This window comes from Furipterus horrens, unplaced genomic scaffold (genome assembly GCF_987537825.1).
Source record: "Furipterus horrens unplaced genomic scaffold, mFurHor1.1.pri manual_scaffold_12, whole genome shotgun sequence".
Taxonomy (NCBI): domain Eukaryota; kingdom Metazoa; phylum Chordata; class Mammalia; order Chiroptera; family Furipteridae; genus Furipterus; species Furipterus horrens.
The window spans coordinates 5,097,007-5,111,663 of record NW_028327182.1 but is presented as its reverse complement, the minus strand read 5'-3'; the positions used below and the strand labels follow the sequence as shown (position 1 = coordinate 5,111,663).

Here is a 14,657-nt window from a genome sequence, read left to right as displayed (position 1 = left end):
GAGCCTGTACACACACACACACACACACACACACTCACATGTAAATATTATCTCTACAGATGAAAGATACCCACCCAAAAAGTAATAATAAGGTGGCCCTGGGGAAAGGCACTGGGCTGGAGAGTAGCTTCCTCTTTCCTTTTTATACTTCAGTGTGGCCCAAATTGTCACAATAAATGTACATTACATTTGTAATTAAGAAGAAAACACAGAAAAAAGAAATTGGACCTACAAAGACTTGCCCCTAGATAGTCCTAAACATTTTAAGATTAAGTCAGGACTTCTACTTTACATTCCAAAATATATGGAAGCCACACTTCCCAATACAAACATGTTGCCCCCAGACCAGAGGTCCCATGAGGTCTGTCCCTTTTAAATTATAATTTCCTTAGGGCCACATGTCTGCCACTCCGGATAAGATGATAAAGAGAAGTGTGAGCTCCGCCATGATCCAACTGCGGCTTCTAGCAACAGAGGTAAGTTAAGTTGAATGATAAGCAAGCTAAAGACAACTGGCTACGAATCCCGGCAGCGAGGCGGCTGTGATGCCAGGGAGACGTCCATCACCTGCCATCAACAGTGACACTGACAGTGGAGCCCAGTCTCTCACGTCCCCAGTGTTAGAGGACGCCCTGCTGCTGGTCACAGGGCGGAAAAAGACCGCAGTTGGCTGGGGTGGGTCAGGGACGCTGCCCTAAAGCACTGGTCACGCATGGGCACGCAGGGCAGGGGTGTGGCCTCTTTCTGATACGCACCTGGACAAAGGTACACAAGATAAAGAAGATGAGATTCAGAACGGACAGTCCTGGAATGATGTTGTGGTCCAGGACCATAGACTCGTGGGGTTCACTGCCAGGTATCAGCATGTAGATCATTAAACCCATGACGGGGATGCCAAACACCAGGCTGCACAGGAAGGACTTCTTCCACCTGGAAAGTAACCAGCAACGTCGACAGGTTACAGACCGCCTGCCCCTTGGATTATGGCTGGGCCCTTCCTGAGGACTCCGCTTTAAGACTTGCCTTTGTCACGTGTGTGGGACAGACTGCCAAGTTTGGCTAAAACGAGAGGCAGGCTCTCTCCCTGACACAGGCCACCCGAGGGGCATCTAAAGGTCTACACTTCGCTCCAAGGACATTCCTGAGATGTTCGGAACCAGCCCACGCCTGCCCGCGGCTGATGAGCTACCGCCAATCTACAGGTCAGGCGATCTTTTTCCAAAAGCGCAATCTTAAACAAGCTCCCCCTCAAAAGTAGATAAAAGAAACCTCTGGTTAGGAGTAACTCAGTAATACACTTGCTTTGTAAACTCCTGGTTAACACAGAGTCGGAGAGAACAGTGTGGCTGTCAGGCTGAACACCGGAGCTGGGAATGGGGGCGGGGGGCGGGGCGGGCACAGGGACCACTGTGGTCTCTCCTTAGTTTCAGCATCCACGAAATTCTACCCAAGTGGCCATCTGAAAACCACCGGCTGTGACATTAAAGTCTCAGACCCTCAGGCAGCCACCCCAGGCCCTAAGAATGAACCCCTCACTAGCTTTCCAGATGCTTCTCCTGCCAGTCCCTTCCATGCTGCAGGCACAGCAAACCCTCAGGAGTCCCTGGAGTGCCCCTGCCACTGTGATCCCGGAGACCCTCACTTCCACCCCAGCCCCACTCCCTCAGCCCAGGACCTGTCCACTGGTTCTTTGAGGCCCAGATCACGTGTGCCCTGCTTGCCGGCCTCCCAGACCTCACTTGAGTCATGTCCACGCCTTCCCAGCAGGAGTGTGGGCACCGCAAAAGCAGGGACCGTCTCCTCATCCCTACACCTGGCACTGTCCCTGCCCACGGCAGCAGCCTCACGCTTACTGAACAGGTATGTGACCATCTGAAATAATGAACGAGCTCAGGCCTCTTGCTTCCCAGGCCATTTTCTTCCCGCTTGGCCACGGTTCTTGTCCTTGGGTCCTACTTCTAGAACCCAATTCAAATCGAGTCTTAAAATACCATAAAAGAAAAAAAAACACACACGCCCCCTTCCTTCCAGCTTAAGGCCTGGCCCATCTGTTCGCCACCAGCCACAGGTGCCATTTAAATTCGGTTCCTCTGTCACACTGGCTGCATTTCAAGGGCTCAGCAGCGAGTGGCTACCCCATGGGCAGGGCAGATACAGAATGTTTCTGTCACAGTGACACTTCCTGGGGGGCAGCATTAGAGGTTCCCAGGCCAAGGGTAACGGCGGCCAATCCCAGGGGACCAGGCACGGGGGGAAGCCAGGGCAGCAGGGACCCCGGGAAGCACAGAACGAGGTGGGGCCAGGCACTGGGGGAGGAGACCAGAGCCTCGGCAGGTCTTCTCTGTTCCACCTACTGCTTTATCTCCACCTTGTGGTCCAGGTGACGGGCGCTGGGGTGTCTCTGGGCCGGGGAAGCACGAAAGCCGAGTTCCTTGTTGTTCGGGAGAGAGGGGTGGGAAACAGGGGGAGGCGCTTGGTTAAGACACGCGCTGGTAAGAAGCATTTTACATCTTTTGGAATTAGAAGGTTAACCTGAAATCGCATCAGAGGAATGTGCCGGTTTTCCTCCCACAATTTCTGTGCCCCAACCACTGCCAGAGGGTCAGCACCATCTATGCTTAGAGGTGGCATCATCCCCAAGCAGGTGGCTTCTGACGGTGACTCCCGTTCCTTTGGTCAGCATGGGCCGCAGGTTCTGGGAGGGAACAGCGGCATGCCCCAAAGCTGATCGGTGTTGAGTGGTACATTCAGAATGTTTGAGCTAAGGACTCCCAAATATAGCGTGGCCAGCTGCCGTCCCTGTGCACGGGGGAGCTGAGGGGCAGAGAGTTGAGAAGCCTGCCCAGAGGCGCAGCCTTATCAGAAGACAGGGACCCGTGCGCCCCTCTCCAGCTGCCGTGGCCTCCGCTGAGACCGGAGGCCGCGCCCCCTCTGCCCGAGCACTTCCTTCGCCGTCCCTCTGCATCACCTTCTCTGCCTTACTTGGTCTGATCACTGTATATTCACAGTCTTCCCGAATCCACAGAAAACGCTGCCAGGGCATGTCCTGCCAGCCAGCACAACATAACGAGGGGCCTCGGCAGTCTGGTGTTGGGATTTTACGCAAAAATTACAATTATGGTCGGAGAAAGAACATCTAAGACTGTCTAAAGACAAGTCCTTTTACAACTAGCACCGGCCTCGTTATACTAAGAAAAGACACCCCAGAACCACAGGAAGGGAGGCCAGACATTGGCAGTACTCAAGTGAGGACAGAGGGGCCTGCGCCACACGCAGCAAGCTGGGTGGAGGCCAGCAAGGGACATCACCCACGGGCAGGGCACGGACCATGCTCACAGTCCACCTGTCTCTCCCTACTGCTTCGGGCGTCAGCCTGAGCGCACAGCCTGCTCGGTGCCGGGCCACAGACCCGCGGTGCGGTGGAAATAGCGGCCACCGAGCGTGCCGGGGTACAAGCCGGGTTGGAAGGCCGGCCCTGCAACCTTTAGCTGGGCCTCAGGGAGCAAGGAGGACCTGGCTGTCCACCTCCGGGTGGGAGGCGCTGTCCCGCACTGCTGAGCAGAAGTGTTATTTGCACGTCCAAAAGCTCTGCTAGGCCATGCAACAGACATGTCTCATGCATGCGGTGCGCACATGCGCACAAACACATGCACTGACGAGAACATTAAGGACAGGATTAAACCTGCTACAGGATGTTTCATTTCACGCGAAATTTCGTAAGTACATGCTAAACTTCATTTACTCTTACCATTAGCTGTCGCAAGTTAATGTTGTTTGGTTTTGACTGCCTTAACCCAGTCAGAGCAGCGCTGATGCCCTTCCTCCTACGGTGCGGTCTGGAGCAGACCTTAACGGGGCAGTGGTATGTCTCGGGACAGACTGAGCAGGAGCAGAGAGGTGGGGAGCGTATGAAAACTAATCTAATAGACTTTCCAAAGGAGAAATTACCAAACTGTCCCATTATAGAGCAAGCGTAGCAAAGTGCAGCATAATTCACCAGCATTTCTTTGCTCTATAGATACCTGGCATAGGCATGAATCATACCTAAAAAGCACAGTTAGGGAATTTAACCCCCGGTACGGCACCAGGCATCTTGGCAGCGCTGCTGTTTCTCGGGACTATCAAAAACTAAAACAATCACGTCTCTTTTCCCCAATGTTTTCTTACGCATGCATGGATTTTTCCCCTTAGAATATCTGATATGCGCATAACTTCCGTTTATTTATAAATGATTCACCTTATTGCCATTGGAAAAGTTGAAGGATTTTAGGTGCCTTTTTTTTTTAAGGTGGGTACAATTTTTAAAATGACTGACTGACCTCAATAATCCTGACAACATCCCGCGGACCGATAATTTCAGGATCAAACTTCACATGAGCTTTGCTGGTGGCGAGGGCCACGGAGGTGTGGGTGACGCCACTCGTCCGCATGAGTCTGGACTCTATGTTGTGAACACAGGACGCGCAGGTCATGCCGGTGATCTGCAACACAAGGTGACGGAAGTGCCGCTGACCCGGGATCAAGAGGCACACAGGCAGCCACAGCCTCTGAGCCTGTCCTCCTTCCACGGCTCCGCCCGCCAAGACTCTGGGCCCCCACTTCCAAGCCCCAAGCCTCCCCGAGGGGCTTCAAGGAGATAAACAGTGGGTGTCCCCCAATGCGGGTATAGGAGACACAGCCACTCTCCGAAGAAGGTGGCAGGTGACAGAGGCCTGACTTTGGCTCTGACCACGATGGCTTTTACAAGTCATCTACACTCTGTCTCGGTCACCTCACCAGCCGCTCCAGGACCATGACGCATGCTCCTTCTCTGCCTCAAGAGGGTGAGGAGCTGAAGCTCTGCACACCCCGGGGCTCCTGACACACTCTCTGACCCCGAGTGTGGCTGCCCTCCTGTCTCAGCTGCGGCGCAGACCCTCTCTGCTACAGGGCGCGGCTCACTCCAAGGGTAAGAGCGTCAACAGCTCCTTATGGATCCGAGGGGAGAATTCAGAAAGTGAGTGATCCCGCTGATGGGATGTAAGGCGGTCCCAGAGTAAGGACATGGTGCCTCCAGGTGACAGTTAGGGGGAGCAGTGTGGGAAAAGACAGCAGGCATGGCGTGTTCCGGCAGACACCCACAGTGCTGAGGACGTGCAAGGGAGAGGCAGGGAGGAAGCCCGCCCTGCTGGCTGGGTCCCCGTGGAGACTCTTGAGCACCCAACTGAGGAGGGTTGCTAAGCCAGCACCTGATGGGCAGTCAGGAGGGTCATGGGCACCAGAACGAGCCCTTGGAAGTCTGCACCAGGAATCCCAGAATCAGGGATTAGAAGAGATGGGAAAGTCTGACACGGAATTAAGGGGAGGAAGAGGCGAGCCCATCTGTAATCAAAAGCCCTCACCCTGGCATGGGACCCAAGGAACAGGTGGGAAAGGAGGAGCATCACATGGATAAGGAGCTTACTGGCCGGCAGGGGGCTGTGCAATAGAATTTTACAAGGCCTACAAGTATTTCAACGGTGCCTGTAAGCTCTCGTTTTACTTTTGTAGTAGTAATCGGTACCAATCTTTGCACACTTGCAACTGGCCAGGCACTATCCTGCTCACACCAGCCCTGCAAAGAGGGCCTCAGCAGCCCCAGAACCGAGAGGTCTGGAGCCTGGCCCTGGGTGTGTGCTCCGGACCGCTGCAGTGAGCACCATGAGGTGGCCGTCACAGACCAGGCGGGGACGCGCCCCAGCAGCGTCAGGGCCTGCCGTCAAGCGCAGGGGAAGCTGTGCCACTGTCCCACCATGCCGTGTGCGTGGGAAATGTAGTAGCAAACCAGACGGTCCACTGCCCTGAGTATCAGCGGTCAGCATTTCCCAGAACACCGTGAAATACGGACACAACATGTCTGAACATGTGATGATATAACTATTGATGCTGCTTAGGTAAAAAACAAAACAAAACCACAGTAATAAAAAACAGTGCTCAGAAACTGTCCCACCTTTCCCAAGAATATTCTGATTCAGATCTTTCCCCACAGCAGGGGCCTGAGCAGGGGCCGACTGAGCTGTAGCCCAGCAAACGTCCCACAGGGAGGCCCGCCCGGAGCCAAGGCTTTGATCTACAGAGAACATGCTTATCAGCAGCTCAAAGTGCCGCGCGTGTCCTCAGGGCCCCTCCGTCAGACGTTTCCTCACCATTGGACCCGTTACAAGTAAAACATGACTCAATTCCGTGCGCGTTTCTTCTGTGTCTGCTTTACGTAAAACGGGCGTTGTGCGTGAGTGTTTGTGAACGTAGCATATTCTAAATACTAGACACACCCGGTGTCTTCAATGACTTGTTCACGTGCCTCTGGTGACAGCGGCAGACAGGCAACCCCGCTGCCCCTCTGTCCCTGCCACCCGACCACACTGGGAGCAGCACCTACCCTGGCGTTCACCACAGACTGAGCGCCGCGGAGCAGCCTTGTCCCCTCCCTGGTGTCCCTGGGCCTGGTACAAGGCCTGTCCGTCTGCGATGGCCCTGTGCTGACACGGCGCCCGCCGCGAGACCCCGCCGACACGCTAGCTCCGTGGAGTGTGTTCATGCTCAGCCCCCCCAAACCACCAACTCAGGACGGTCGCCATTTTAATGATGTTCATCTTCCTCCCACGTTCCCAGCACCTCCACCTCCTCAAACCTGCATGTGCCCAGGGGGATTCACCCCGTGACCTTCTGACGTAACCGACATTCCTTCACAAAACGAACAGGTCCTTGTTGGGTTCAATGCAAAACAAGACAAAGCCGTCCCGCGACAACAGCCAGCAGGACGGATGCAACGTGACAGCGGCTGGCGGAGCGCAGCCCCCCGGGCCCCGGACCCCAGCCCCAGGCAGTCGGCACACTTACGATGAGCTCGATGTCGCCCTCTGAGCCTGCGTAGTCCTCCAGCACGGCCGCCTCGAAGCCCAAGTCCTGGATGAGCTGAGCTATCTCCAGCGGCTGGATGACTTCCGGGTTGTACTTGACTTCTGCCTTTCCGGCCATCAAGGCAACCAGCACGGAGAGAATTCCTGAAACCACCAGGCTGCAGCTGGAGCACTCCAGCAAGGTCTGCGGGGGGGCCAACACACCCCAGCGAAAGCCCCCACATCAGCCCAGGAGTCTCTAGAACAGTGGCTCTCAGACGTACGTGACTGAGCATGAGCATCGCTTGGGGAGCTCTGAGCCGTCGCCACGCCTGACCCTCAACCCAGACCCATTAAATCAGTGTTCAGTGGGTACCAGGTATCGCTTTCTTAAAGCTCCTGTGTGAGTCTAATGCACAGCCAAGCGTGTAAACCACGGTTCTAGAACAATGTTCCCCACAATTTAATGGGCATATGAATCGCCTGAGGACTAAACAACAGACTCTGGTTCAGGCGGTTGGGGTGGGGTCTGAGGTTCTCAGGGAGCCCAGCTCCCAGGCGCGTCGCGTGCTGCTGGCTGGGGCCCCTCGAGGCTCCAGCAGACCCCGGTGGGCGCACGCAGTCGAAGCAAGGGACCCAGTCTGCAGCTGTCCCCTACTGCTATGTAACAGAGACACAGCACTCATTTTCTTCAGTCACTTTCACATAGAGAAAAACAATTTTCAAGATGGTTTTCCATCCTCTTTTCCAGTTTTTGATCACTTTGAGAAGTGAAAAAAGAAACCCCACTATCTAACACTACTGTGTTCGTTTAAGGGGGGAAAGGCTGATTGAAATAGATGAAAGCAATGATGTGCTTTAGAAAAAATGCCATAAGGGATAAAAATGAAGGACTCAAGTCAGGAACAGAAGCACGGGCACTGAGAGCTATAGGTTAATTTTACGGACAGCCAGTCCACGGCTGACAAAGGGGAGCCCTATACCACCTCAATTTGAGTACGCCATTCCAAGGCTCCAGGAAGCGGAAAAGAGGCTGGAGAAAGTGTTGTCCTAATTCAGGGTGGATTCTAAGGGCCAGGGAGACAGAGCAGAAAGACACGTGAAGCCACTGGAGCAAGGAAAGAAAAAAAATTTGCTAACTCTGGGGGCAAAGGAGGGTCATGGTTAAAATATTTTCCAAACCAAAAATCGGGACAGGATTTCAGTTGCACTTCCAGGTTTCAGAGAATGTTGAAAATGCCATTTGAAGGACAAGACTTTGGCAATTCCACAGCACTCTAGTTTGCAGAGACAACAGACAGAATGTTTGAAACTGCAGCTTCACAAAACGCGGGCTGTTCGTTCACTTGATAGTCAGAGGTTGATGGGACTGGAGGAGAAAGACAAGGACCACTAGGAGAAGCTAACCAAGGAGGCTGCCCACCCGTGGGAGGTACCGTGACCTCCAACTGGATTTCCCATCGCTAACTCAGAGACTAAACAAGCAAACTAAACACTTTGTAAAGAACAGGCGCCAGCTGCCCATGAACATCAGACCCACACCTGTACAATCGCACAGGGCGCGGGCTACAGGCTTATCCGGGCTCCTGATGAGCGCAGTTGGTGGCGGCTCAGAAGGGGGAGCTGTGCCCCGTCTGCTGCCCACAGCGCTGGGCTGTCCAGGCACAGCGTTCCGAGGGTAACACAGACATAGGTCTCTTACCAGCTTCTTTCTGCAGGTTTCTCTCTATGTGAGCCACGCAGGATGCACAGGTCATGCCTGTGATCTGCAGAAAGCACTTCTGTGGTGCTGCTGAGCCGGAGGCTTGTGGGGACATTGCCAAGTGGCCAGGGCTGTGGATTCTGGGGGGCGTCCCGGTGTGGAGAGCCACCACCGGCGTGCCGGCTGCGGTCTGCGCTGTGGCGTTGGCTGCACTGAGGTCCCCGCCGGGGCTGCCAGAGCAGCTGGCTGGAATAAAAGGTTGGAGATCATTCAAAGCAGAACAAACAGTTGGGGTCTTCTTCACAGCAGGAGGGGCACAGCAGACAATACTCAGCTGCGAGTGTGGAGAGGCCACATGGGCTGCCGTATTCAGTCACGCTCCCTCTCCCACCGTCAGAGGCAGAGGCACACGATCACAGACGCTTCAAGAATGGGAAGACCTGGCTCTCATCACGTGAGGCTAACAATAAGAACTCACCAGGCACTCTGCTAAGCACACGTGTGACCTCCTTTAATCTTAAAATAGCTATGTACTCAGTACTGCTATTATTATGTCCATTTTTGTAGATAAAGAACGGGGTTGCAAGAAATTAAATAATTTGACCCAAACCCCTCAGGTCAGAAGCAGTGAAGTTAGCTTTGCACCAGCTCTGGGGAACTCCAGCATCTGACCCTTTAACTGCTATCACATTCAAGTTAGCAGAGGTTTGTCCCCTCCACATGACTATGGGAAGGACCCAGAACACCTGTTATTGTCTGCAGAAGCCCTGGGTGTACATTCTGGACACAGCTCCTCTGTCAGGGGCATGAGCTGCACGTACTGCTCCCAGTCTGTGGTTCGTGTTTTCACCCCCACCTAATGACATCTCTTCGGGTAAAAAGAAGCCCTTAATTTAAGGAAGCCCAGCTCGGCAATCCACTAAACAATGTTCCTGATCCGTGCACCGTGCTGTTTCAATATATTTGTCTACATCAACATTGTGAAAATATTCATGGTGTTTTCTTCTAAAAGCTGTATTATTTATTATTATTTAATCCTCACTTGAGGATATGTTTATTGATTTGAGAGAGAGAGGAAGGGAGGGAGGGAAGGAGAAAAAGAGAGAGAGATGGAGAGAGAGAGAGACAGACAGACACTGGTTGTTTGCCTCCTGTACACACCCCGACCGGGGATCAAACCCACAACCTAGGCATGCGCCCTGACCAGAAGCTGAACCTACACAAAAACACCTCCCTCCTGAAACTTGGTACAAAGACAAAGTAAAGAGGGGGCCAAGGAAGTCTGCCTGAGCTCCCCACCCCTCTGTGGGGGTGTGCAGGAAAGCATCGCAGCAGAGCGAACTGCCCCAGGAAAAATGCTTCATCTAGCGGCTCGGATGGACGTGGGACACGCGAGTCCAGCCGCCCTGACTGCGGCCAGCGGGCTTTGCCCACAGCTCTCCTCAGGGCCAAGCCGGCCCCTCCCCTCCCGCCCGAGGCTGAAGGAACTGTCCTAGTCCAGCCTGCATTTGCACTGACATGCGCGGCCTATGTCTTGGGATCTAAAGGTTAGAAACATTACCACCCACACAGGTGCCCCTACAAAACAACCCACACCCCCTCCTGATCTTCAGCGTCTCTCTCAGCCAGCCCTCCTTCTCTTCCACCCCCTCTGCCCCTTCTGGCTTCAGTCCTGGAGGTGGGCACCTCCTCAGCACCACCACGCAGGCGTAGGCCTCTCTGAGCCTCTGGCTTTACTTCCAGGACCCTACCCGCTTCTCAAGTCACTTGTCTGCAAGATCTTCTCCCAACAGGCGCCCCTCCCCCCACCAGTGCCAGCTCCTCCCTCCTCAGCTCCTTCCCTTCTCATGCCCACTCTTCCTGGGTCTTCTGTCACCTCCCCTGGCCACCACCACTCAAACCTGCACTTCCGGCCCCCCCTCCCCAAAGTTCAGGACTCGTAAACCCAGCCGTCTTCCAGCATCTCCCTCAGTTGGGGTTCACCAGGCCCTCCCCCTGCTCCCCAGTCCCCCCCCAAACCATGGCACACACCCTTAATCTGACTCCAGCTTGGTGGTTATGACCTTGGTGTCCTTCAGACTCACCCTTGCTCTCCAGCCCACACACGCCGTTCCTCGCCCCCCCTCCCACGTGGCCTCACAGCCTCGATCCATCCACACCGCATCCTGACTCGTCTTCTAAAGCTCCCTCCGATCGAAGCCCACCGGTGACTTCCTGGCCTTTACAGCAGAGGCCACACTCAGCCTGACGCACAGGCCCAACTTGAGGTGGCCCAGCCACTGTCCCACCACCCTCCGAGTCGTCATCACACTCAAGCCGTAACGGTAAAAAGTCCAGCTGCCTGCTGCTACGAAAGCCAATACTCAAGAGGCAGGGGCTGCTGTGAAGGAAAGGGGTTTATTTTCAGGGGCTGGCCACCTGGAAGGTGGGGGACTCACATCTCAGAGCCCATGTCCTGGAAGGTGGGGGGCTCACATCTCAGAGCCCATCTCCCGGGAACATGGGGTGCAGGTCCCATCTCAAAGCCCAGCTCCCCCTCTCAGGGGAGGCAGAGGCCTTTATAAGGAGGGAGAGGGGAGCAGAACAAAGGCATCAAGGGAGGGGGTTAAGGAGCACAGCGCGATCAGGCGAGTGACAGTCCAGGTGTGTTACCCTGGCTTTACGTCATCCTGGCTCCGAGGTTGAAGGTCAGCACGTCTCCCAGAGCTGGGATGCCTGGAGGTTGGAGTCTGTCTTTTGAAGTTAGTTCCTAGGATTCTTATACAAACATGCTGTTTACCTACAAGCTGCATATTGGTCAGACTCAGCGCTTACAGACACAGTATCAAAAGAACGGTGGGGTGGGTTAGAATTCCCCACGGTTACAATTTTGCAGTTACAAAGCCACTCTCCTCTTCTCCGCAGCTTCCCCAACACACCGCGCGGCCCCTCGGGCCTTCAGACCACTGCCCAGGATGCTGCGTCCCGGTCCCCTCCCCACTCCCGCCCCACCCCAGTCCCCTGCCCCCCACTGGCTCCCTCCCACTCACCCTCCAGAGGAGCCCCTCCTAAGCCCAGAGCTTGGCTCGGACCCCTGGCCTGGGCCGGCACAGGACTTGTCCCTGTGCCCCCTGCCCCCAGATGCCCTCCACTGCAGCATAAACTCCCAGGAGACACCGTGGGACGTGCGCTCAGTGGCCCACAACTCAGTCCTGGCGCACAGCAGTGAGGTGCTGCATTGCTGGGCTCCCGTGTAAGGAAAATGGAAGAATGTCGGCAAGTGAGTGATCGATGGGGTAGGGTGGGGGATGCCCATGACCCTGGAGACTGTTGAGTGGGGTGATGTCACGGTATATGTACACTTTACTTTGTGGAGACTGTCACCACCCACGTCTTCTCACGGCCATCAAGGGGGCAAAGGAAATCCTCATCGAACCCCACCCTGAATTCCTACTTTCAAGAGAGTGGGTCGCGGGTGGTGAGAGTAATGCAACATTATTTTTATCATTTTACGCTGTTTACCAGACAAATCTTCAGGGAAAGTGACGTGAGTCCCCTGGTCAGAGAAGGGCCTGATGTTCCTACTGTACCCTTTTAAAAAGCAAACACTGGATCAGAGTTCTGCTCAGAAAAGAAGACAAGGACCCAAGGGCCTCAGCATTTGAGTCCCAGCTACAAGAGAGGCAAAATCTAAACACCTAGAAACTCTATTTCCCCTATTCTGAAAAACGTAACATACAGGGATAGTTGCAGAACTCTGTCCCACGCAAGCGGTGCGTGCACGTCAGCCGTACTCACTACGTACCAGAAACAACCGCAGCCTCAAACCCCATGTCTTCTACGGCAGTTCGGAGTTCTCCTGGGTTAGTTACTGCGGGGTCGTAGAGAATCGTTCCAGCGCCTTCCGCCAGGGACACCGATACCTGCAGCACCCCGTCCCTCTGGGAGATCAGGCCCTCAATGGACTGGACACAGGACGCACACCTCATGCCCGCAATAGCGAGCCGCAAGGTCCCGCCCATGCCTTGCACCTGGGCCGGGGCAGGGGCAGGGGTGAGCCTTGCAGAAAAGCTGTCACCTGTCCCACATCCTTCTGCTCCGTCAACAAGAGAAACTCTGAAGTTCCCTGGTGGAAGAGCCTCAACGGCCTTCTGCAGCGCCTCTGGGGACACTCGGGAAGGGTGGAACTGGACTTGGGCAGTTCTGTTCTCCAAGGACACTTGAACATGCTGAACCCCTGGGAGCTGGCCGATATTTTCTTCAATGTTCCGGACACAAGACCTACAGTGCATTCCATCTACTCTCAGCTGCAGGGTGACCGCGTGGCCCCCGTGGGGCCCCGAGGTCTGAGAGTTACTGACGTTCTGGTTAGGAGGTGACGGTGCCTTTGAGTGTGTGCTCTGTAACCGCTCAATATCAATTCGCCCCAGGCTTACGGGAGCCACTTTGTTCTTGATGACCGCTTCAAACCCCAGGTCAGTTATGTGGTCCCTGAGGGCTTGGGGTTGAATAAGATGAGGCTGGTAAGTGATGAGCGCCTCACGGTTGCTGAGCGACACCCTGACACGCACCACTCCCTGCAGCTTCCCGACCTTGCCTTCTATGGCGCTGACACATGACTGGCAGGTCATGCCCTCCACCCGAAGCTTGACCACGGCCTCCGGGGCGGGCGAGGACCCGAGGGGCCAGGAGTCAGCCTTTCCTTCTGCGATGCTGGCCCCGAAGCCCATGTCCTCGATCTGACAGCAGACCTGTGGCAGGCTTATCACCGACGGCACATACTTCACAGCCGCGCTGCCTTGTTCCAGGGAAACCTTAATGCTCGCGATGCCTTTCAGACCAGAAATCCTGCCCTCGACAGACTTGACACACGACTGGCAAGTCATGCCCGAGATGCTGATGGTGCCGCTGGTCGTCTGCGAAGGACACACACCGTCCAGACCGCCTTCGTAGCCAACATTGTCAAAGGCGAAACTCTGCTTCATTGCCGGCTCCCAGACACGAGCAGGCAAAGAAAGTTTAGCCAGAATCTACAAGAAAAAGAAATAACTGTTTTTTAATCCTTAAAAAAAAAATTTTTTTCTATAACATCCCAGCTTGTCTGGCCCTGAGAAAATGGGAAACAATGTCACTGGTGTCAAACGCCCCACGAGTACAAGAGCCCACGGGGCAGGGGAAGAAACAAGAAGGCGGTTCATTAAAAACGAAATGCAGGTGGCTTTTTAATATAGGAAAATGCTGTTAAAGGAGACGTGCGATGTTCTACCTCACGGCGGCACCGTTTCCACCATTCACAGGGCACCTCCTGACTTGATTCTCAGAGCTGGTGGGAGCGTCACTTCCCTGGAAGGCAACCTGGCAAGGCCTGTTGAAACTGCTCTTGGACCCAGCAACTCGACATCTAAAAACTTAGCCAATAAATATATATGTTCGCATGCAAAAGGAAGCACGGAACAAAGGGTTGGAAAGAACGTAAACGTCTGTAAATAAGAGGATGATTAAATTACTGCACAGCCATGCAATGGGGTACTCTCCAGCTTTTAAGAAGAATAAGGCAACTCTGTTAGTACTGACATAGACTGATATCTAATACAGCGTTCAGTGAAAAAAAGCAAGGCACAGAACATATGGTATTTTGGTTACCCGTTGCCACGTGGCAAACCAAATTTAGTGGCTTACAACGCCTGCCCAGGTTTTCATTTGGACAGGGCTCGGTATGGAAAGCGCGCTCCCTGGAAAGCGGAGCGTCTTCTGGAGCGGACTGCAGGGGCCGGAGGCTCCACCTGCATGGTGGTCCTTCCGTCACAGGACTGTCTGGAAGCCGCTGGCAGAGACTTCAGTCCTCTTGCATGGAGCCTTTCCCCTGGCTAGGGTGGGGTCCTCACCCCCGGTGATCTGTGGGTCCTGACAGGGAGTGTCACGTGTGCATTCACAGAGAACAGGTCCCAAAGTGCAAGTGACCCTGCATCACACTGACTGTTCGCCGTTGGTCCAAGCCAAGTCACAGGGCCAGAGCCCAGTCAATATGGGAGGGAATTAGAGGAGGACTTAAAGGCAGGGAGCTGTAGTTCATTGGGAGGACCCCCAAAATAAGTCTACCACTGTAGGCTACTATTCTG

The 14,657-nt window shown here is 54.5% G+C and overlaps 1 protein-coding gene across 1 annotated transcript in view; it reads right to left on the bottom strand.

Moving 5' to 3' along the window:
• The window catches only part of ATP7B (ATPase copper transporting beta), a 50,575-nt gene that overhangs the window by 16,507 nt on the left and 19,411 nt on the right, over positions 1–14,657 (bottom strand). The window contains exons 3-8 of the mRNA XM_090258902.1: positions 12,344–13,568; positions 8,560–8,805; positions 6,859–7,022; positions 4,320–4,481; positions 2,355–2,431; positions 756–930 (exon numbers count right to left, since the gene is read on the bottom strand). Of these exons, the coding sequence (XP_090115028.1) occupies positions 756–930; positions 2,355–2,431; positions 4,320–4,481; positions 6,859–7,022; positions 8,560–8,805; positions 12,344–13,568 (2,049 nt within the window). The remainder of the gene's footprint in view (positions 1–755; positions 931–2,354; positions 2,432–4,319; positions 4,482–6,858; positions 7,023–8,559; positions 8,806–12,343; positions 13,569–14,657) is intronic.